General features: G+C 37.0%; 3 protein-coding genes across 8 annotated transcripts in view; 1 reads left to right on the top strand and 2 right to left on the bottom strand.

The window, feature by feature from the left end:
* LOC129348748 (trace amine-associated receptor 13c-like) lies at positions 1–2,314 on the bottom strand. Its single transcript, XM_055009873.1, has one exon. The coding sequence runs from the start codon at positions 2,205–2,207 to the stop codon at positions 1,212–1,214; it is 996 nt and encodes a 331-aa protein (XP_054865848.1). The 5' UTR covers positions 2,208–2,314; the 3' UTR covers positions 1–1,211.
* caly (calcyon neuron-specific vesicular protein) overlaps positions 1–24,088 on the top strand; it is a 41,759-nt gene that overhangs the window by 8,088 nt on the left and 9,583 nt on the right. For 3 of the 6 annotated variants that reach the window (XM_055009879.1, XM_055009874.1, XM_055009878.1), the window contains exons 2-5: positions 6,170–6,291; positions 6,912–7,033; positions 7,187–7,247; positions 21,208–21,409. The gene's annotated coding sequence lies outside the window, so the exon portion shown is untranslated. Of the gene's footprint in view, positions 1–6,130; positions 6,292–6,911; positions 7,034–7,186; positions 7,248–21,207; positions 21,410–24,088 lie in introns of those variants that run through there. The other 3 variants (XM_055009875.1, XM_055009876.1, XM_055009877.1) reach the window with 3 other exon arrangements.
* On the bottom strand, positions 7,540–9,566 carry LOC111583512 (trace amine-associated receptor 13c-like). Its single transcript, XM_023292657.3, has one exon. The coding sequence runs from the start codon at positions 9,462–9,464 to the stop codon at positions 8,469–8,471; it is 996 nt and encodes a 331-aa protein (XP_023148425.2). The 5' UTR covers positions 9,465–9,566; the 3' UTR covers positions 7,540–8,468.

Raw genomic sequence — 24,088 nt, 5'->3', positions numbered from 1 at the left:
ATTCACAGAAAGAAAACCTGTAAAACAATATTTCTAGACAGTTGTTCCTGCTGTTTTTCACAGGACAGTTTCTACTTGTATTTTTTGAGGTTATTGTTATAACAAATGAAACTCTGAGACAGCAACATTTGTTAGAACATCATTGTAAAATTGTGACAAAACAAATCAAGATATTGAGCTTACTATATTCATTATTAAGTTGAAGGAATGCGGAACATTTTCACATTTCAGAAGCTGAAACAATCCAATGTTCAGTTGTAGCTGTTTCACAAATGACTTACATGTTAAATTGATTATCAAGTTGCAGATCAGTTTCCTTCAGATCAGCTGAACAGCTCTGGATTAAATTTTTTCTGACTAACATTCTGGTGACAGACAGTGGTACAAATGGACATTAGTGTTGCTAAATAATTACATGAATAAATCACGGATTCACAGACATAATGATGAAATGCATTTGGATTAAAATGCTACAAAATGTTCACGCAGTGTATAAAAAACATCTGCTCACAGTCAGAAAGAAACAACAATTCAGACAATAGGTAATTCACAACAATGCAGTTTTTATGTTGCTAAATTCTCTGCAAACATTTGTTAGAGCATCATTGTAAAATTGTGAGAAAACAAATCCAGCCTGAACCACTGATAAAATTAACTTTAGACAGGGTAAGAATTAAACCTATTTTAATTAAAGTGCATGATGTATATTGTCTAGGTGGTATTTTTTTGTTTTGTTTTTGCAGAAACTGATTACTTCCTACATTTTATCAGCAATAAATATTTTCATGACTGAAATAGTGGATAATCACTGATATCAATTATATACATATTATCAGTTTCCTAAAGAGAAACAGTTTCAAGCTGAAAGATACTGAGCTTACTATATTCAGGATTAAGTTGAAGAAAAGCAGAACATTTTCACATTTCAGAGGCTGAAACCATCCAATGTTCAGTTTTATCTGTTTCACAAATGACTTACATGTTAAATTGATTATCACGTTGCAGATCAGTTTCCTTCAGATCAGCTGAACAGCTCTGGATTAAATGTTTGCTGAATAACATGCTGGTGACAGACAGTGGTACAAATGAAATAATGCTTCTATGTGAAATACATTTTTTTCAGCAACATATAACACATGCTAGCATCACTTATGAACAGAAGTTTCATTTTGCTGTTTTCTCTCATGGATCATGAAACGTGTATATTGAATTTAAAGTATGTTTGCCTGAGAGGAGTCCTTCTCTAGTATCTTCAGGGTGACTGTATACCTGATGGCTTTTCTAAACCACGGATAGAAAAAGGCATAAATCAGAGGATTCAGACAAGAGTTGAAAAGCATCAACCAGGACACAATGGCCCAGGACGAAGCACTGTTTGAGATGTCTTGTCCTGCTACAGAAGGATAATAATAAGGACAGAAAGTCATCAAAAACACTAATATCACAACACCAAGAGTCCTGGCTGCTTTTTTCTCTGATTTCTTTGCAGTGATTGTTGCCATACTGCCTGCAACAGTTGTAATATGAGACTGCATAGCTCGAGCCTGAGACACGGCTGCAGCAAACACTCTCATGTACAGAACGACAATGACTGAGCAGGGGCCAATAAACGTGAAAACAAGGTCTACAGTTCCAGAGATATAGTCAATCACCACCAAACACTCTCCGTAGCAGGAGTTGTATCTGTCCGGCTGCCTCAGGTGGTCCTTTAAGATCAGCCCGTTGTACAGCAGCGAACAGGTCCAGCACAGACTTACAGACACCTGAGCCCTGCTGTGAGTGATTTTGTTGGGATATTGCAGAGGATAACAAATAGCTACGAAACGGTCTATCGATATAAGCACCATGTTCCCCACAGAGGCCGAGATGAGATTGGCACCGATAATGTACGACAGAGCACACATGAGGTCCCCCAACAGCCAGCAGGTTTCTATGAACCGCACCGTTTCCACCGGCATCACCAGCAGCCCGACCAGCAGGTCTGAGATGGCCAGGGAGAGGAGGAGGACGTTGGTGGGGGTGTGGAGCTGCTTGAAGTGGGAGATGGAGATGATAACCAACAGGTTGAGGGCTACGGTGAGCACAGAGATGGAGGACAACAGTGTGTAGAGGAGGGCGACCTCAGAGTGAGAACGTCTCAAACCTCTGCAGGACAAGTTGAGCAGCTGATGGTAGCAGAGTTCATCTCCGTCCAGGTTGTCCATCATGCAGTACTGAAGAAAGCTTTTGTCAAGCAGCTCTCTGATCCTAATTACACATCGTGTAGCTCATTCTACTCTAACGTTTTTCCCTGCTCCTCCTCAGCTCCCCAGTCGTCCTCCTCATCACCATTTGCTCTTCTCTGCCACATCCTTTCTGTCTACTCCTACTTTTGTCACCTCCTTCTCTGTCTCCTTACTCATTTTTTCTCTTCTCTCTGACTTTTTCCACCTTTCCTCCTCCCCTTTCCTCCTCTCCTGTCATCACCCTTTTGTATGATGCAAGACATGGATTTCATGTATTCAGATGATAGTTTTAAATTCTTCAACTTTTGAACCAGTTTTCAAATCACTTGCTGTTTACAGACATCCTTGATGAATATTGTTGATATTTTTGAGAGAGCCACATAAAGGACAGCTAATAATAAATATCAGCATTTGAATGCTGTTGACATACAGTATGTTGCTTCTAGTCTCTCAAATAGCACTTTTTTATGCATTTTGTGTTAATAATAGCAGTTAATAATCATATTGTACTGTAAATCTCCAAATAATGAGGTTTAAGAAACATTTCAGTACACCAGGAGTTATGACATGTAAAAAGAGGGAGAAACAGACTTTGTTCCACTTCTAGGTTAGCAAAGCATCAGATTTAAGCAGAATTTAGACTTTTTTATGTTGCACATAACAGGTCAGATCAAGTGGATTTAATCTTCCCTTCAGAGGCCTTTTCAAATAATGTAACATGCAGACATGTTTAATCTGCTGAATATTGCTCACTATCACTATTGATAGTGGAAAACATGGCATCAGGACTAAGTGAAAAGGGAGATAAATGACCACCTGATACTTCAGGAGGACTTCTTGGATTGTGCTAAACTCTGCTCTCTTTTCTTGTCTATGTGTTTATCCAAAGCATACTGAGAGATTTCTGAGTACTCCAAGTTCAGTTTCTTCACAAACAAAAAGGGAATTCATTACACTCAAAACTACAAGGAGCCACAGCTATGTTTTGTACCTGAGAATGCTTGAGCTTCCTTTGATCCCTTCATTATTAGGATCAAAGACACAAACCCAAACTTTCTTCCTGCATGTCTCAACTAGAGCAGCTTGGCCAGAAAATACAGGGATCACTTTGTGAGTTGACCACTCAGTAGCTTGTATCAGTTAAATTCTCACTTCTCAGAAGATGTGAAATACTGTATTAAAGGTTACTTAGGGCATTTAGTTCTTCTTAATAGGACATGTCTAGATGGTGCACAGATTCCAAGAGTTTCCAGCAGCCAGATGGTGCTCCGCTGAAGAGAGATTGTGACTGGATACTAGAAGCACTTTTTGCCGTATTGTTTGTTTAGTTAGGCTGAGTTGAGATCACTTTAGGAGTATTTTTCCATCATTCTTTGTGTGTTTGCTGCACCCTTTAGCAGTATGATCAGGCCTTTTACACAGAGGTTATTTAGACATATTGCAATAGAAGAAGCAGAGGTGTGTTATCGCTGGATTCCTGATTTTGTGTATGCTGGGTCACTTGGATGGAACAGAGCCATCATTAATGTTATTCATCTGTTCAGCTGATTATGTTGACTACTTAAATTCTCCTTCATCTTAAATGTGTCTGCTCATGAACCTTTCCACCATTGCTTGGAGAGACCTGTCATCTCTTGAAAGCTGAAATAATCTAATGAATTGCTCTTTGGAATACACAATAAAATAGTTGATTTGCATTTTTTAGACTGAAGTTCATTGTAATCTGATCCTGCTCAGTGTTTAATGTTCATCTCCCCGTCAGATTGGTTTTCAGAAGTCTTTTAGGTCAGTTTTCGACTTTTAACTACTTGGCAACAAGTTGTGAAACAGCAGAAAGTCACATTTACTTGCTGTAACTTGTTTTTCTCTCTGACATTTGTTTAATTTTAATTGCAGAAGTGACTTTAGATACAGTACGTTGATGTGGAACATGGTTGCATCATGTGTTGTTGCTGAAGTGTGTTTATTAACACCTTTGACTTTAATTCTCCTGTGGTTCGATGTGTATCCGACATTATGATGAGGTGTAAATTTGCCCCTGTGGTACGCAACAGAATCAACAGCTTTGATGTTTGTTTTGATGTGAGGAAACTCATTTATTATCTAGGGTGCTGATGACATTGTGGAGTTTAACTTTTGTCTCAAATGGTACAAAATTCACTGTAAAATGCAAAATACATAATACAGTTTTAGATATTTTTACCACACTCAACCAGTATATTAATTATTATACGTACAGTATACAACAATGAGTCCATCTATGTGTAACATCATTTATATATCTAAAAATTCTAAATTGTATCATCTGACGGCAATTGCATGACTTTTAAGTTGACCATAGGGTGTTTACCGCTGATGAAAATTTAAAAGCAAAGAGTTTAGATTTACTAGACTAAAACTGCATTCCCACAATAAGAAGCCAATGCAACAAAATTCAGTCCACCGTTCATTACTGAGATTCAGTGTTTTTATTATTTTCCATACTTTGTTTGTCCACCTTTATCTCTGATGACCGTCTCAATTCAGCATAGGAGATACCTTTGTTGCATAAATTTCTGGAGAGACACTTTCTTTTAGGTGGTCTTTGCTGGAGGGGTCGTGTTGGTCTGCCTTTGTCTTTAAAATACCTCTAAAGTGTGCTAAAGTTGCCCCCATAATGGTATCCATTTTTTCCTCTTGTTTTTCTGATTATGTATGATTTTGTCATTTTGTGCTTTGAATCATTGTCATGCTGAAAGATTCCTCTTCTGCCAAGTTTCTGCAGACTGGAAGTCATTTTATCAGCTAGTATTTCAGTATATCCACAGGCATTCGTGGGTGCCACCAATAACTGTCATCTCCCATAGCACCTTTGTACTTATGCAGCCCCATATCATCACACTCCTCTTTATTTCACTGTCAGGACTATACATGCATTCACTGAGATAAGCCTGGCCAGTTTCACAATAAACAGGCTGCACCCCATCTGAATAAATCCATCCTGGTCTCATTTGACTTAAGAATGTGCTCCTTATAGTCATCTGGCTTCTTTTCAAGTTGTTTGCCGAATTTTAGTCTTGTAGCTTTGTGCTGAACAGCAAGCAAGGATGTCTGTGTAGTTTCTGATTCATCCAGGTCATGGTTATCCAAAGTTGTTTAAATCAATCCAGCTGGACTTTAGGAAGGTTCCTTGAAGATGTTTCACCTCTCATCCAAGAGGCTTCTTCAGTTCTGGTGGTGGTTGATGTTGCCTCAGCTTATAACCTCTGTGAGCACTGACCAGTGCTATTCATATCCCGACGACCATTGCCAAGGCCCACCTGGCTCCTCAACGATGGTCGTTGGGAGCCAGGGATTGACAATAGGGGTCGTTGAAATGCGAGTTTCACCGAGCCCTCGTATGCTAATGGTGGTCATTAGCATGAGCCACTTTGCATGAGTCATTCTGCTGAGTAGTTCTTTTGGGGAATTTTGAAAGGACCTGATTGTAAATTGGGGAAAGATGATGTTGCAGACCACCCCCCCCGTTCAGAGATGGCTTCTCCACTTTGACATGGATGGCTTCTTTCACACCTGTCTCAAAGCATCTGTCCTCCCTGTCCAAAATCTGAACATTGGTGTCCTAAAATGAGTGTCCCTCTTCCTTGAGGTGAAGGAAGACAGGATTCGGCGGTCTTCCTTCAAATTAATGGATTTTTCAATTCCTAGCACCATTGTTTACACAGAACAAAGCCCCTATCTGTTCCTAGATCCAAGAAGAGTAAACTTAAGCACACTTTGATTTGTTGGATTTTAACCATTTATAACCTCAACTTTCCTCTGACATCTCATTGTAGGAGTTTGTTGTTTGCATGTGCATTGTGTAACCATGTGATTGTTGAGTTTAAGATTGTTTTTGTTAAGATCTATCTATCCATATACTGTAAGTTAAAAACTGTACAACCACCCTTACTTTCTGTGTCCAGAAAGATGTCACGACAGATGGGAGACAGTCATCGCAGGTTTTTACAAACCATGATGGCCAGCGGCATCATTGATGAGTCGGGGGCAAAGGCACTCCATCAGCATTGTTGTGAAACACACAGCAGTGAGTTATTTCCTATTACATATACACTGTAATGGGTTGATTGTCAATCCAGAATTAGTCAGACTGCATCTCTGTGTCTGCCAACTGGAAGCAAATAGGTCAAGATCTGCCAGCAAAAAGTCTTCCTAGCAAGGATTATGCTCATTTTCATATTTCAGCAGGGTTTTATATCCACTATATGTACTATTAATTTATTAATTCACTCACTTTATGAATACAAATGTAATTCCATGAATACATCCGTTTTTTGTTGTTGTTTTTTTTCCCACCAGTGTTGCTGAAAATGATAAATTAGCCTTTAAATAGTGAAGAATTTCAAAACTCAGGGGGAAAATTAGATGACCTTAAAAAGAATCTCTAATTGATGCATGCAGGCATCTTTCAATGTGTTTATCTTACTGCCCAGTTTAATATCTCCATATTCAAATCTCCAAAATGACTGTTAGACTAACTAGAACAAAAGTACTTTACATCTGAAACAACAGATGTTAGATGCTTGCCAAGTTTGGAATTAATTGGTCTTTACTGGGAATATATATCACAGAAAAGCTGTAAATGTGAGAACCACAGCTAAGCTTTCTTGACATGAACAGTCATGGTTGTTTTTGTCTTTTTTGTAGCACAGTATGCGCCAGACAGACTGGACGATTTCATTGATTCCATCAATTCAAAGCTGCAGCCGATGTTCATGCAGATTAGAAAAGGGATGTCTGAAGACAATGGTCACCAGCATTATGCCTTGGTAAGTGGCGTTAACTCCAGTGTCAGGTCTGCTGTGTCAGGCCTGTTACATCATTAGTAACTCTTTAAAAATCACAAGGGTTTGTTTTGGTTAGGCTTGAGAGGATTTTTGCAATGACACATTTAATTACAGTTTCACTTTAATTCCATCCAGGTCAACATGGTTGAAAATGATGTCACCAGGATGTCATCAGATTATGCTGATCAAGAAAATGGTGAGTGAAATTCACAGAAAGAAAACCTGTAAAACAATATTTCTAGACAGTTGTTCCTGCTGTTTTTCACAGGACAGTTTCTACTTGTATTTATTGAGGTTATTGTTATAACAAATGAAACTCTGAGACAGCAACATTTGTTAGAACATCATTGTAAAATTGTGACAAAACAAATCAAGATATTGAGCTTACTATATTCATTATTAAGTTGAAGGAATGCGGAACATTTTCACATTTCAGAAGCTGAAACAATCCAATGTTCAGTTTTAGCTGTTTTCACAAATGACTTACATGTTAAATTGATTATCAAGTTGCAGATCAGTTTCCTTCAGATCAGCTGAACAGCTCTGGATTAAATTTTTGCTGACTAACATTCTGGTGACAGACAGTGGTACAAATGGACATTAGTGTTGCTAAATAATTACATGAATAAATCACAGATTCACAGACATAATGATGAAATGCATTTGGATTAAAATGCTACAAAATGTTCACGCAGTGTATAAAAAACACCTGCTCACAGTCAGAAAGAAACAACAATTCAGACAATAGGTAATTCACAACAATGCAGTTTTTATGTTGCTAAATTCTCTGCAAACATTTGTTAGAGCATCATTGTAAAATTGTGAGAAAACAAATCCAGCCTGAACCACTGATAAAATTAACTTTAGACAGGGTAAGAATTAAACCTATTTTAATTAAAGTGCATGATGTATATTGTCTAGGTGGTATTTTTTTGTTTTGTTTTTGCAGAAACTGATTACTTCCTACATTTTATCAGCAATAAATATTTTCATGACTGAAATAGTGGATAATCACTGATATCAATTATATACATATTATCAGTTTCCTAAAGAGAAACAGTTTCAAGCTGAAAGATACTGAGCTTACTATATTCAGGATTAAGTTGAAGAAAAGCAGAACATTTTCACATTTCAGAGGCTGAAACCATCCAATGTTCAGTTTTATCTGTTTCACAAATGACTTACATGTTAAATTGATTATCACGTTGCAGATCAGTTTCCTTCAGATCAGCTGAACAGCTCTGGATTAAATGTTTGCTGAATAACATGCTGGTGACAGACAGTGGTACAAATGAAATAATGCTTCTATGTGAAATACATTTTTTTCAGCAACATATAACACATGCTAGCATCACTTATGAACAGAAGTTTCATTTTGCTGTTTTCTCTCATGGATCATGAAACGTGTATATTGAATTTAAAGTATGTTTGCCTGAGAGGAGTCCTTCTCTAGTATCTTCAGGGTGACTGTATACCTGATGGCTTTTCTAAACCACGGATAGAAAAAGGCATAAATCAGAGGATTCAGACAAGAGTTGAAAAGCATCAACCAGGACACAATGGCCCAGGACGAAGCACTGTTTGAGATGTCTTGTCCTGCTACAGAAGGATAATAATAAGGACAGAAAGTCATCAAAAACACTAATATCACAACACCAAGAGTCCTGGCTGCTTTTTTCTCTGATTTCTTTGCAGTGATTGTTGCCATACTGCCTGCAACAGTTGTAATATGAGACTGCATAGCTCGAGCCTGAGACACGGCTGCAGCAAACACTCTCATGTACAGAACGACAATGACTGAGCAGGGGCCAATAAACGTGAAAACAAGGTCTACAGTTCCAGAGATATAGTCAATCACCACCAAACACTCTCCGTAGCAGGAGTTGTATCTGTCCGGCTGCCTCAGGTGGTCCTTTAAGATCAGCCCGTTGTACAGCAGTGAACAGGTCCAGCACAGACTTACAGACACCTGAGCCCTGCTGTGAGTGATTTTGTTGGGATATTGCAGAGGATAGCAAATAGCTACGAAACGGTCTATCGATATAAGCACCATGTTCCCCACAGAGGCCGAGATGAGATTGGCACCGATAATGTACGACAGAGCACACATGAGGTCCCCCAACAGCCAGCAGGTTTCTATGAACCGCACCGTTTCCACCGGCATCACCAGCAGCCCGACCAGCAGGTCTGAGATGGCCAGGGAGAGGAGGAGGACGTTGGTGGGGGTGTGGAGCTGCTTGAAGTGGGAGATGGAGATGATAACCAACAGGTTGAGGGCTACGGTGAGCACAGAGATGGAGGACAACAGTGTGTAGAGGAGGGTGACCTCAGAGTGAGAACGTCTCAAACCTCTGCAGGAGAAGTTGAGCAGCTGAGGGTAGCAGAGTTCAGCTCCGTCCAGGTTGTCCATCATGCAGTAGTGAAGAAAGCTTTTGTCAAGCAGCTCTCTGATCCTAATTACACATCGTGTAGCTCATTCTACTCTAACATTTTTCCCTGCTCCTCCTCAGCTCCCCAGTCGTCCTCCTCATCACCATTTGCTCTTCTCTGCCACATCCTTTCTGTCTACTCCTACTTTTGTCACCTCCTTCTCTGTCTCCTTACTCATTTTTTCTCTTCTCTCTGACTTTTTCCACCTTTCCTCCTCCCCTTTCCTCCTCTCCTGTCATCACCCTTTTGTATGATGCAAGACATGGGTTTCATGTATTCAGATGATAGTTTTAAATTCTTCAACTTTTGAACCAGTTTTCAAATCACTTGCTGTTTACAGACATCCTTGATGAATATTGTTGATATTTTTGAGAGAGCCACATAAAGGACAGCTAATAATAAATATCAGCATTTGAACGCTGTTGACATACAGTATGTTGCTTCTAGTCTCTCAAATAGCACTTTTTATGCGTTTTGTGTTAATAATAGTAGTTAATAGTGAGAATTCACGGGGCAGTGGTGGCACAATGGTTAAGTCTCTGGACTACTGTTCAGAAGGTCAGTGGTTCAAGCCCCGATGCGGCCGCTGTTGGGCCCTTGAGCAAGGCCATTAACCTTCCTGCTCCAGGGGCGCTGTACCACGGCTGACCCGTCGCTCTGACTCCCCCCAATTGGGAGATGTGCAAAAATCAGAATTTCCCCTCAAGGGATTAATAAGGGATCATAAAAAATGCTAAAAAATAATCATATTCTATTGTAAATCTCCAAATAATGAGGTTTAAGAAACATTTCAGTACAACAGGAGTTATGACATGTAAAAAGAGGGAGAAACAGACTTTGTTCCACTTCTAGGTTAGCAAAGCATCAGATTTAAGCAGAATTTTGGCTTTTTTATGTTGCATATAATAGGTCCGATCAAGTGGATTTAATCTTCCCTTCAGAGGCCTTTTCAAATAATGCAACATGCAGACATGTTTCACCTGCTGAATATTGCTTAATATCACTATTTATAGTGGAAAACATGGCATCAGGACTAAGTGAAAAGTTTCAGATGTCAAATTGTTATTCAGAAATTATGACTAGACTGAAGGTTTCTATAGGGGAGTAGTGCATGGCAGTCTAAAATATGTTGCAGAAGCTTCATCAGTTGGCTCTAAAACGAAAGTGACGACACCATCAGAAGATCATTACATCAAGTTTTCTTGAATGAGAGAAAGAAGCAGCTCCATCACAGATTCAGATGATGGGATAACAGGCTTATCAGACTTCAGCAAACATGGGAAAAAATGCAGCAAAATAACCTTTAGCTGCAGCTGTGGATTTCAGGGAGATGAATGACCACCTGATACTTCAGGAGGACTTCTTGGATTGTGCTAAACTCTGCTCTCTGTTCTTGTCTATGTGTTTATCCAAAGCATACTGAGAGATTTCTGAGTACTCCAAGTTCAGTTTCTTCACAAACAAAAAGGGAATTCATTACACTCAAAACTACAAGGAGCCACAGCTATGTTTTGTACCTGAGAATGCTTGAGCTTCCTTTGATCCCTTCATTATTAGGATCAAAGACACAAACCCAAACTTTCTTCCTGCATGTCTCAACTAGAGCAGCTTGGCCAGAAAATACAGGGATCACTTTGTGAGTTGACCACTCAGTAGCTTGTATCAGTTAAATTCTCACTTCTCAGAAGATGTGAAATACTGTATTAAAGGTTACTTAGGGCATTTAGTTCTTCTTAATAGGACATGTCTAGATGGTGCACAGATTCCAAGAGTTTCCAGCAGCCAGATGGTGCTCCGCTGAAGAGAGATTGTGACTGGATACTAGAAGCACTTTTTGCTGTGTTGTTTGTTTATTTAGGCTGAGTTGAGATCACTTTAGGAGTATTTTTCCATCATTCTTTGTGTGTTTGCTGCACCCTTTAGCAGTATGATCAGGCCTTTTACACAGAGGTTATTTAGATGTATTGCAATAGAAGAAGCAGAGGTGTGTTATCGCTGGATTCCTGATTTTGTGTATGCTGGGTCACTTGGATGGAACAGAGCCATCATTAATGTTATTCATCTGTTCAGCTGATTATGTTGACTACTTAAATTCTCCTTCATCTTAAATGTGTCTGCTCATGAACCTTTCCACCATTGCTTGGAGAGACCTGTCATCTCTTGAAAGCTGAAATAATCTAATGAATTGCTCTTTGGAATACACAATAAAATAGTTGATTTGCATTTTTTAGACTGAAGTTCATTGTAATCTGATCCTGCTCAGTGTTTAATGTTCATCTCCCCGTCAGATTGGTTTTCAGAAGTCTTTTAGGTCAGTTTTCGACTTTTAACTACTTGGCAACAAGTTGTGAAACAGCAGAAAGTCACATTTACTTGCTGTAACTTGTTTTTCTCTCTGACATTTGTTTAATTTTAATTGCAGAAGTGACTTTAGATACAGTACGTTGATGTGGAACATGGTTGCATCATGTGTTGTTGCTGAAGTGTGTTTATTAACACCTTTGACTTTAATTCTCCTGGTTCGATGTGTATCCGACATTGTGATGAGGTGTAAATTTGCCCCTGTGGTACGCAACAGAATCAACAGCTTTGATGTTTATTTTGATGTGAGGAAACTCATTTATTATCTAGGGTGCTGATGACATTGTGGAGTTTATCTTTTGTCTCAAATGGTACAAAATACACTGTAAAATGTGAAATACATAATACAGTGTTAGATATTTTTACCACACTCAACCAGTATATTAATTATTATACTTACAGTATACAACAATGAGTCCATCTTTGTGCAGCATCATTTATATATCTAAAAATTCTAAATTGTATCATCTGACAGCAATAGCATGACTTCTGAGTTTACCATAGGGTGTTTACCGCTGATGAAAATTTAAAAGCAAAGAGTTTAGATTTACTAGACTAAAACTGCATTCCCACAATAAGAAGCCAATGCAACAAAATTCAGTCCACCGTTCATTACTAAGATTCAGTGTTTTTATTATTTTCCATACTTTGTTTGTCCACCTTTATCTCTGATGACCGTATCAATTCAGCATAGGAGATACCTTTGTTGCACAAATTTCTGGAGAGACACTTTCTTTTAGCTGGTCTTTGCTGGAGGGTTGTGTTACTCTGCCTCTGTGTTTCACTGTCAGGACTATACGTGCATTCACTGAGGTAACTGTGGCCAGTTTCACAATAAACATGCTGCACCCCATCTGAATAAATCCATCCTGGTCTCATTTGACTTAAGAATCTGCTCCTCATCCGGCTTCTTTTCAAGTTGTTTGCTGAATTTTTGGCTTGCAGCTTTGTGCTGAACAGCAAGCAAGGATGATTTTCTCACATGCCAGCCATAGATGGTCATATAATGTAATGTCCTTCAGTCTGTCTGAGCTGTCACAGAAATTCCAAGTTTAACTGATAAAATCTATTAAGTCTGAGACACCTGCACATTTTTTCTCAGCTAAATTAAGCAATTAACGCACATTCTTTGTCCTTTTTTAAATGAGGACAATCAGTGTGTCTCTGGTTAGTTGTACTGTAACTCGTATCTATCGCTTCTTATTGCTGCTGCAACTGGGTTTAAACTGATTTTTAATTGGTGACTGATCTTCCTGGATTCTTTTCCATCTCTGCAAATCTCACACTGACTTTTTTAGGTTCTCTTGAAATTCTTTTCCATGTGGAGCAATGAGATGGATGGATGGATGGATGGATGGATGGATGGATGGATCTCCCTAAAGGATATGATTTTGATTGTTCATAGAATAGAATAGAATCAAATGGAATAGCTTTATTGTCATCATACATAGTGGCATGATAAAAATATAAATAGCTGTCGCTGGATGGTGCATTGACAACAAGCTATAAGTAATGAAATAACAACAACAATATAAGGGGGAATACTGTACTTCTCAATGGTGAAACAATCTAATTACTGACATGTGGCAGGATTTTCAGTCATTTGACATTTATATTGATATAGTGATATTTCACAGAGGTGTACACACCTTTGTTGTATACTGTAACTGATATAGTAGGCTAATTCAAATTAGCCTACGATATAGTTGTTGTAGATGTTAAATCAACTATCAATGGTTAATGTAGGCGCATTGGATTGGTAGAACTGTTGTAGTTCTTTAGAGCGTTCACCAGTAATGCATTTAAAAATGATTGAGCAGAACCTGTATGCAGCACCTTTTTTTAACAGCTCATTAAAGTGTTGTTTTGATATTTGCATGCACTGATACTTCTAAGGAGAATATTTAAATTGTATACTGTTATTGCAACTTGTATTTTTTGCTATTTTTATTTTAATGTCACCTGAGTACACATTGTATTTGTTAATACGTATCGATACATTCTCAGTTTATGTCATAGACTGAAACCTTTGAATGGCTGCACACATCAAATTCAATTACAATATATGCAAAGAAATGAAGTGCAGAAAAAATATCAGACTATCTGGATAATAAAATCCAGTGTGATCAAAATGTCAAACCTTACACTAATTCCCAGTTTCGTTGTATGCGCTGCCATATAATGAGCACAAAGGGTTGATTTGATTTAAAGTGTTTGTGACCATTTCTCACACGTCTCTAACAAACATAGTTGTTGCCAAACATAATGGACCATCTAAACAGTTGCAGTTAAAATTTGGTCATTTTACCTTAAATTTTAGTTGCCATGTTATAGAAGTAGCCAACTTTCTGTGGTTTAATGAGTTGTTCATTTAAATTGTTTAAATAAATTAAATTGCAAAAATACCTTTTCAACACCCTCTGACAGAGCACTGAGTTATTTCTTGATATACTGTGTTTCATTTTGTCATTAACAGTTGGTGTCTGAATTATTCTTCCATATCAGATTTTACACCTTGTCCAATTATCCAGTAAAGGACGTAGACTTCAGTCCCATGTTAGAGGGTTCTTATCACTGATATGGTGCCACCATCTGCTGGCGATAACCTGTCACACCGCAGCTCACTGAATTAGATTAATCAGTGCTTCAAAACTGAACCTGCACTGAAAAAACAATCAGTCTGTCTTGTTCTTCTATTGGTTCTACTGAAGTGGTTATGTGACTAATCAGACACTAGATGGCCCTGTTGCTCTTACTACTTATTAGCTGACAATTTATTGCTCTTACCTCCAGTAGACTTCTCAACCTGAGTATTTGTGTTTTAAGAACACAAAACATGAAGACTTTTGCTTGCATCTCGTATTTACAACCAATTTTAGCCTTTGTATGTTTGGATTTTTTTTTTTACTCAGAATATGGGCTTTTTGTTTGTTGTTTTTTCCTCTGTAACCATTTTCCACTTTTATTTCATCCAGATTACCTTTAAAGGATAAATTATACTCAGCAACCTGACTTGTGTTTAACTGTCAGTAACTGCTGCTCATCATGAGGAGAATTACAATCCTCTCAACAGATAAGGAGAGTGGAGCAAATCAATAAAAAGTATTAGTTTAATTCAGTACACACTATTGTTCAAAAGTTTGGGGTCACCCAGGCAATTTCATGTTTTCCATGAAAACTCACACTTTTATCCATGTGCTAACATAATTGCACAAGGGTTTTCTAATCATTAATTAGCCTTTAAACACCATTAGCTAACACAATGTAGCATTAGAACACAGGAGTGATGGTTGCTGGAAATGTTCCTCTGTACCCCTATGGAGATATTCCATTAAAAATCAGCCGTTTCCAGCTAGAATAGTCATTTACCACATTAACAATGTCTAGACTGAATTTTTGATTACTTTAATGTTGTCTTCATTGAAAAAAAATGCTTTTCTTTCAAAAATAAGGACATTTCTAAGTGACCCCAAACCTTTGAACGGTAGTGGACTTATCTTGTGTCTTTTTGAAGTGTGAACATGAAGACATTTGAAAGTAAATTCCATGCATAAAAAACATTAATGAAAGCAAATTCATTTAAATTTAACATAGTTTTTCACACTACAAAATAATAAATGATACTGAAACACAGACACTGTAATAGTAGGTTACATAATCCATGCTAAAATATCAAATGTGCTACTCCTTTGACTGATTTCAATACTATATACTAATATATTTCATAACTGTCTGTTGGCTGCTACGAAACCCTGAATCTACCTCCAAAAATAACAAGCAGCCTGAAGTAAGAAAAGCAATAGTGAAGTGAAACCACGGCCTTGGTTTTCTTTTAATATCGGTGTTGCTTTACTGTAGGGTGAGAAGTGGGGAAAACAATTAAACTGGGAGAGAGAGAGAGAGAGAGAGAGATGGGCTATTTTTAGAGCAAAGAACAGGTTAAATGTTTATGTGGAAGGAGGGTGATGTTTGTTTAGAAGGTGAGTTTTCAGTGGAGGAGGACGGATATGAGCAGCCAGCACAGAGATCAGTAAATGAAGGACTGCAGGCTTCATCGATCCTGCTGAACCTGCTCCAGGGTTGAATGAGTGCATCCAGGTTGGATACAGTTAAAATAGGCATCTTTGTCTGTTAAACTTCCTTCATCTGCTGAATAATTTATGTCTGGAAATTAGGGGCTCCAGTTTAACTCCATATTTAGTTTCATTTGACATTTTTTCCTCTTTTTAGTATCAAAACATTTTCTAAGTGTTGCATAGTGCCTTTTAAGGTCATACATTTGGCACTTTGATAACACTGATATTACATTCAGTGAATCACTGTGCTGTCATAGAAATATACAGTTATTTGCATAAAAAACACATGTTGTGCACTGTATGCTCTTCCAGATCTGATGGCATCGTTTAAGTGAAGCTTTTACCAGACCACCTTAACTATAACCTGTTCTGACAAAAACTGAACTAAGATGGGAAAATCAAATGGTGTCCTCATGTGAATGGCACCTAAATACCGGCATTTTATATAGTTGTCACTTTCTATTTTTGATTTTAATTCAGATTTAAATGCTGTGAGAAATTATGGGAGACACACTGTGCAGGACTGTTCTCATACAGTGAATACTGTTGATTCTCTTTTTCTTTAGCCACACCACCCCAAATACACAAACTAAATGGCACAAAAGCTTTAAGTGAACAGTTGGTTGTGGTGTTCGGTGTTACGTCGGAGAAAAGTACAAGAAAATGGCTGCACTTTATTATATTTAGTATAAATCTGATCCTTTTGGTCCATTTTACAATTTGTGATATCATTTTCTTAATTTTGCTTTTCCATGTCTACATCTATTTATTTTCTTTATCTAAGAAATACTTTAAAAAAGTCTTTATTTAATTTGATCAGTAACAATAATTTAGTGGTCAATTATGGCATTCTCATTTCTCTGTCTTGGAGGCAGAGCTGTAGATTTCCTTTTGATATTTTGGAATTTCCTTTGATGCCCAAATGTCAAATCAGTTTGACAGTTGGAGCCACTTTAATGCAAAATATTTGTGGTGCTGTTGGGGAACTATAGAAACGGATGTTTTTTTCTATTTTTTCTATTAATACTTCACGTGGATTTTTTTTATTTTTATTTTTTTGTTACTTCTAAAGCTGAAGAAAGTGGCAAAAAGTCCTTAAAATGTCATTAATGGAACAATTTTTCTAAGTCGTTTTACTCTAAATTACAGATTTATTTGTTTATTAAAACTTCTTATATTATCACACAAATACGCAAACGTTCTAATCACGGTATAATATTATGGTGATTATACTATAAAAAAAGAATATATTAAATAAAATGCAATACATAGATTTTTTACAACTGTGCAGTTTCTCAAAGTTTGGAAACATAATTTATGAATGCAGAAAATGTTTACTCTGTTTGATTATGATTGTACAAAGTAGATTTCAAACTTTTTAAATGTAATGTAACATTTTAAGGACAGAGCTGATAAAACAAATTACAAATGATTAACCTGTTAGGAAGGTTTATGCACATACAGGCACACATAAGTAAAGAAATGCATGCCCACACACATTAACACGCCTGGGTTGACAGGTTTGTTCTTCCATACACTGTGCCCTAATTGATTCTCATTTTAATTATGCTGACCCAGACTCCGTCTTTCTTCTTCGCTGACAACAAAACCAGCGCAGGGCAGCAGTCTGCCTCTCACACTGTGAGGATGACACCTCCGTCTCCTTACAGAGCAGCGAGTCGAGGATCCACTTTGATGTCACTCCCCCTCAAAGGAAAGGTCAAAATAATAAATGTAGGCCCAATTGATGGGTTGGCAGGGGGCCTGTTGGGGTACAGCGCTGATTTTTGGACCAGTGCTCCCCTAAAGGCGTAATGAATTCATACAGTCAGGCACGGCCAAAGAGGAAAACAGCAGGAGACCTGCCTCCATGAAAAGGTTGATCTAAATCTGCAGACAAGCCTGGCTCCTTCTTCCCACTCGTTCACTAACACATCACTCTTCTTTCCCTCAGACAATGACTCACACATGTATGAGTAAATCCACACAAATATACTCCTTTTGCTTCTTTTTGACACAAAATTTTGTCCAAACATCGACTTCTTCTTACCTTCACTGATTCACCAGATGACCACTGAAAACCCCTCGGTAGGATGCTCTCCTCTGCCTCACAGCAAGACACCTTTGATTCAAGAGTAAATAACCCAGAAATACCCAAATGCTAAAATATGTCTTTGAAGACTGCTCAGGTCATCCGGGTCATGTAATATGTGTTACTGGGTCAAAGGCAATGGAGCTACACCACGAACACCGGTCTTTAAACTTTTACACATCGTTGCAAACTCATGTTTTGCTGCCCCAGAACTCTCTCTAATATTCTAGTAAAGATCCCAACCTTTACAAAAACACTAAGTAGTTCAGGGTGAATCAGGATGTGGAAAAAAAATAAAGGTCAAAGGTTTTGTTGCCATATGCAGCAATAAACAATTTTTCAGTGCAATGACATTTTTATCTCACTGTTGTGAATCTATTTACAGAATAAATACACTTAAGTAAAAGTAGCTCAAAACCTTTGTAAAAATACTGCATTATAGGAGAAAACACTTATTTACACTGGTGTAAGAAAAAAAATGCAGCAAAATCTACTGAAAGCATCACAGCTAAAAATGCTTATTTAGAATGGCCCTTTAAACATTTAATATCCCAGATATACTTGAATAAATTTGATGTTGTTCTGAATTACTTTACACTGTTAGGAAGTTTTTTCTCTTTAAGTTAATCAGATAGATAGATAGAGAGATAGATAGATATAGGGATGCAGAATGTTGAATTGTTGTCAATATCCAAGATGTCAGTGTTTCTGTCCAGTTGCCAATACTGATTTTTTCACATATTTTTTTCTACCTAATTGCAGAGAACATCAGCTTTCTCTTACGGTGGTATTAAAATACTTACATGCCCACTGGCAGATGTTCACAAAAATATTTTTACAAATTACACATTTACTAGATTAAATGAGTAAACTACTTCGGCTTACATGTGAATCTTCTAACACGGGTTTTCTGCCAGGCAGCGTTCATTGTGAGTGGACAGCAATAGTTTATTTTATTTTCCAGTCTTTATCGGCTGATACCGATGTGGAGCCGCTATCATCTTGCATCCCTAGTTTAAAACACATAATGTAGCTGAAAGCAGATTTAAAGGTTTTAAAAAGGGCCTCATAAACAAGTAAAACTCCTCCTGTGGGTGTCCTCAAGCAGATGCTGACATGTAAACAGACGTCACACAATGATAATAATATAAAATGTCTCTTCACTTGAGAAATTGTAACTGCTGGCAAATACTATGTGTTTACAAAAACACAAGCATGTGTTGAATGTATGAGGGAACTTAAAGTAGAAAGTTGCAAGGGATTTTAGCTCTCAAGTGATTGTAGTGTAGCCTAAAATGTAAAAATAATCCTGTAAAACACGGTGAAGATCTGGTGAATAAAACGGTGAAATACTGTAATACTCAAAAACTGTAAAAAGAAAAAAAAAATACATTAACTGCAAATATCTTTCTTTTTCAACTGGATTTAAATACAATAAAATTGTGGAATTTAAAAAAAATTGCATGGGCATGATTTACAATTTTAGCCTGTTTTTGTTTTGTTTTTGTTTTTTTTACAGTCAACATGTAAATAAATACTCTTTCAGTAATTCTGGAACATATTGCTTGTAATTTAACAAAACGGGAAATATCTGTAAATTAACGAAAGACATAATTTTTATATCTTTAAAATACATAGTTTTTCTTTCAAATACTGGCAAATATCTGTTAAAAAATCTTTTAAAGCTAGTTTTAAATTAACAATATATATTTTTGATGTATAAGTTATTTACAGTTTTGCCTTTTTTACAATCAACATGTAAATTATTACTTTTTTCTGTGTTTTATTAAATAGTATCAGATGATCAGTAATTAAAAAAATACAGAAAATCTGTAAAATAATAGTTATTAATAGATATAGTTAGAATTTGTTTATTATTTTAAAAACTTTATATTGGTTTTCCTTTAAGTAATGACAAAATCAGTAAAATTATAACTTTTTGTGGATTTAAAAAAGATAAAACAATTAAATTTTATGGTCACGCATTGTAAAGGAATGACTACTATTTGTAAAATTGCACTATTTTCATGTAAATTAATATTTTATATTTGTAATTTAACAAAACAGGAAAAATCTATAAAATGCCACTTTTAAATCTTGCTCAAATAAAGGCAAATATCTTTAAAATAATGATATTTTTAGCAGATTTGAATCTAGTAAAACTGTAATTTTACAGTCACATAATGGAAAGAAAGAAATGATTTTGTTTTAAAGTCAACATTTAAAATACCTGTGGATTTAAAAGCGGTAAAACAATGCTATTTTTGGCTGGAAATTGTTACAGAATGAGTGACAATTTGTTAAATTAGACTGTTTACATGTAAATTTATACTTTATATTTGTATATCAAAAATCCAATGTGGAAAATCTGTAAAATAAAAATCTGTTAAGTAAGTTATTAGAATCGTACATCATTTTTCTTTGATCAAATAAAGGCAAATATCTGTAAAATAATGATTTTTTTGCAGATTTAAATATATATATATTGAAGCTAATTTTGAAAGGAGCAAATGAGTGAGGTACGGATTATTTACAGCTTGGCCTTATAATAAATTATAAGCAATTTTTTGTGTGTGTGTTTAACTAGATATTATTAGATTATTAGTGGGGGGAAAACACAGAAAAATTGTAATAGTTATAAGATTATTTCTTGTTTAAAAATATTTAATGTACATAATTTTTACCATTTTTAAATTAATTTTGCAGATTTTGTAATTATAGGAAAAGTCATGTACATTAAATATTTTTGAACAAGAAACAATCTTAGTTATTTTACATTTTTTCTATGTTTTTTTAATAATCATCTGATAACACCTAGGAAACGATAGATTATTTTTAATTATTTAAAAGTCACCAACTATAAATAATGTACACATCAAAAATCCATACCTTTACAAATAAATACTTTTTATCTGTAATTTAACAAAATGGGGAAAATCTGTCATAATAACAGCAAACTGTTCAATAAATACTTTAAAAGGTTCTTATTTGTTTGTTTTTACAGTGTAATAAACAGTGTATTTACATTTAAATGAAGCGAATACTCCAGTCACAAAAATACCTCAACATACAAATAAGTGCATAAGTTGAATTTATGCACTGAAACCTGAGGAGTAATTAGGGGGAAATTAAAGACTCTTTGTGTTTGCATTCAGACACTAACCAGAGTTCTAATCCTGTCGCTCACATGAACGCAGATCTGACTCTTCGCCGACACAGACGCAACTTCCTGATGAGCCTCCGTCACTGAGACGCACATTCCCACCGAGCAGCCGGATGCTGCTGCAGGACGGAGCCGCTCCAGCATCAATTACATGCGCAGTCCTGCCGTGAGCCACACATCACCACGGCAACCGGCGATCACACCGAGACAGCACCGGTGATCCGAGTCCATCCACAGTAAGTTTTTTACCCCTTTTTTCTGCTTGTGTTCTTCTGTAGGTGCTGCGGTTTCTATCGGTGTTGGACGTGTGATTGCGGCTGATGAGAGTCTGAGCAGCTGCAGATTGTGTCACCGCTCACTTATGTGATTTAGTGCATGTTGCTTAAATCAGGGGCTTTTTCATCTGCTTGAGGGAATGAACAGACATCAAACCTTTAGTCCCAGTCTTATATGGGACTCTGTAATAGGCTGAATTCTGTTGTAATTTTGCGATTCCTCCATGTTATATAAGAGGCTGCAATTAAATGCGTGTCTTTGGATTGTCTTCATGGTTTGTGGGCTTTAATTAACTCTGCAACTCAATTAAAAAAAACTAATCATGTTGAAAAATGTCAATTTTTTTCCTGTGATGATTATGTAACTTTGCAAAAATGGACTGAAATAATAATTCAGAGCCATAATTGCAAGAAAATGTGTTTTATCATTGCTCTGTGATTTTTGGTTACACACCCTGTACAGTGTATGTCATGTCGCAGCAGTCTTCAATGCAGCAAGTTCAGATATGCATGAGCAGTGAACCCTGAAAAACTTGACAGGTAGCAAACATTCTGTTCTTATCTATTCATAGCACAGCATGCATTCATCTTTACAAAGCTCTACATCCCCTGTCTTCTCATATATATATATATATATATATATATATATATATATATATATATATATATATATATGAGATTTTAGTGACTGAAAATGCATTTATATTCTTCTACAGTGGCTAAAATGGAACAAAAAAAGCAGTGGGTTTTCATTCAGGGGATATTTGCAGCTCTTTTTTCGTTGGACAGGTTTCCAGAGTGTGGGAACAGCGAGTGTTTGACAGCCACACTTGACTCATTTGTTAATCACAGATTCAGGATGATTCATCGTACCCACACTTCACTCCAAGTGTGGGGAGGAAAAATGGTGGTCAGCACAGATGACCACTCTAACCACCCACTCATCGAGAACTGTGTGTGGTAGTCTCAAGCAATATATTTATATATTCCCTTGAGATAATTTGTTTTACCTGACAGAAATGGAAACTATTAGTTCTAATGAGAGTAGGTTATAGCATTAAATCATTGATATTCTATTTATTCACAGCTGATGCAGCTAAAGGCTTTAGAAAATGATCCGGCCTCTCAGTTATCAAGGGATTCCTCCCATAAAGACATAAAGTCCAGCTCTTTGCCTCCTGGGTTTGTGTATCATCATTGTGAGTCAGTGGCGTCAGTGGGGTCCTTGGCTTGGGGGAAGGTGTTGTGTTGCACTGCGTGAATGAGATAAGTGGCTCCTCACCTCTTACCTCCACATTTAGATCATTACTTCATCGAGGAGAGAAAATCGAATCATTATCAGAGCGGAGAAGTGTTTCAGTAGATTCAGATTATAAATATTTAAGAGACTAGAGGACGAGATGGAGCTGATATAGATGTGAGATGAATCACACACGGGAGTTATGAAACATGTTTATTCCAGACTGTTGGGCTCGATAAACAGGAAGACAACAAGCGTCCGTGTTTTCTAAATACATCCCCAAGCTACGTAACTATAATTACCAGAGCCTTGGTGAATTATTGACTAGATAATTATTCACCAGATAATTATCTGAGGAATAGTTTTAAATGGCGTTCTTGCCAGGAGATGAAACCCGGAGATGTTACCGCTGGCATATCTGTTCTGTCAAAATGTAGCTGCAGCCAGCTTCTCCTTAGCTTAACTTAGCATAAAGACTGGAAACAGGTGGAAATGGCCAGTTTTGCTCTCTTCAAGGGCAACAAAATCTGCTTACCAGCAACTCACACTACACAGACCTGCCACAACACTGAAACCACCTGCGTGTTCCTGTCACATTTGCTCTGGTAAAACAGTTTATTTCCACTGGGGCAGGAACATGGGACCTCTGGCAGTGGATCCTTTAGGTGTTGTTGATTGAAAATTGGGGCCTCTGTTGATCAGACCTGCTCTGGTACATCCCATGAATGCTCAATCAGATTGGGATCTGCGGAGTTTGGAGGCTGGATAAACACCAGAAGCTTTTGGTCATGTTCCTGAGCTGTTTTTGGAATGTGGTAGTGTGCATTGTCCTTCTGAGTTATTGCCATTGGAGATGTGCTTGGTGTGCAACAGTGTTTAAGTAGTACAAACGAAAGGTTTCCCAGCAGAACATTGCACTGTAACCAGATGATTAATGTTTTAATATCCTCTATAATGTGCAAAAAACTGTACTACATAGCATTAAGCTCAAACTGCAGCCTCATGAGAATATCATTATTTTACAGGTGTCTGGGCATAAACACAAATGTGGTGTAATGACTTGATGATGGCACTAGATGAAAGTTATTAGAATTCCTCCTAAAGGGGTGTAAATAATAAACCTGATGGCAATACATCCACAAGTTGTCAGACATTTCACAAAAAAATGCTAGAGGAAAAGTCAGAGGATCATCAAAGCTTGTAGGATTCATCCCATCTGCATATCATTTTATAGCAAATGTTTCTGTGTGATCAAAGTAGTAAACCGACAGGCTTGTCCTTATCTACATCCACGCTGCTAGTCACTCATTTCTAAAAAGTACTTTTTTGTTCTTTTCATCTTTTGGTCCTGTTTGTCCTCATATCTTCTTTTGTGTCCTAGAGCAGGATCCTCGAGCAGC

Source organism: Amphiprion ocellaris, chromosome 4, assembly GCF_022539595.1.
Source record: "Amphiprion ocellaris isolate individual 3 ecotype Okinawa chromosome 4, ASM2253959v1, whole genome shotgun sequence".
Classification (NCBI taxonomy): Eukaryota; Metazoa; Chordata; class Actinopteri; family Pomacentridae; genus Amphiprion; species Amphiprion ocellaris.
The sequence above is the reverse complement of the archived record's forward strand: the minus strand, read 5'-3'. Positions and strand labels throughout refer to the sequence as shown.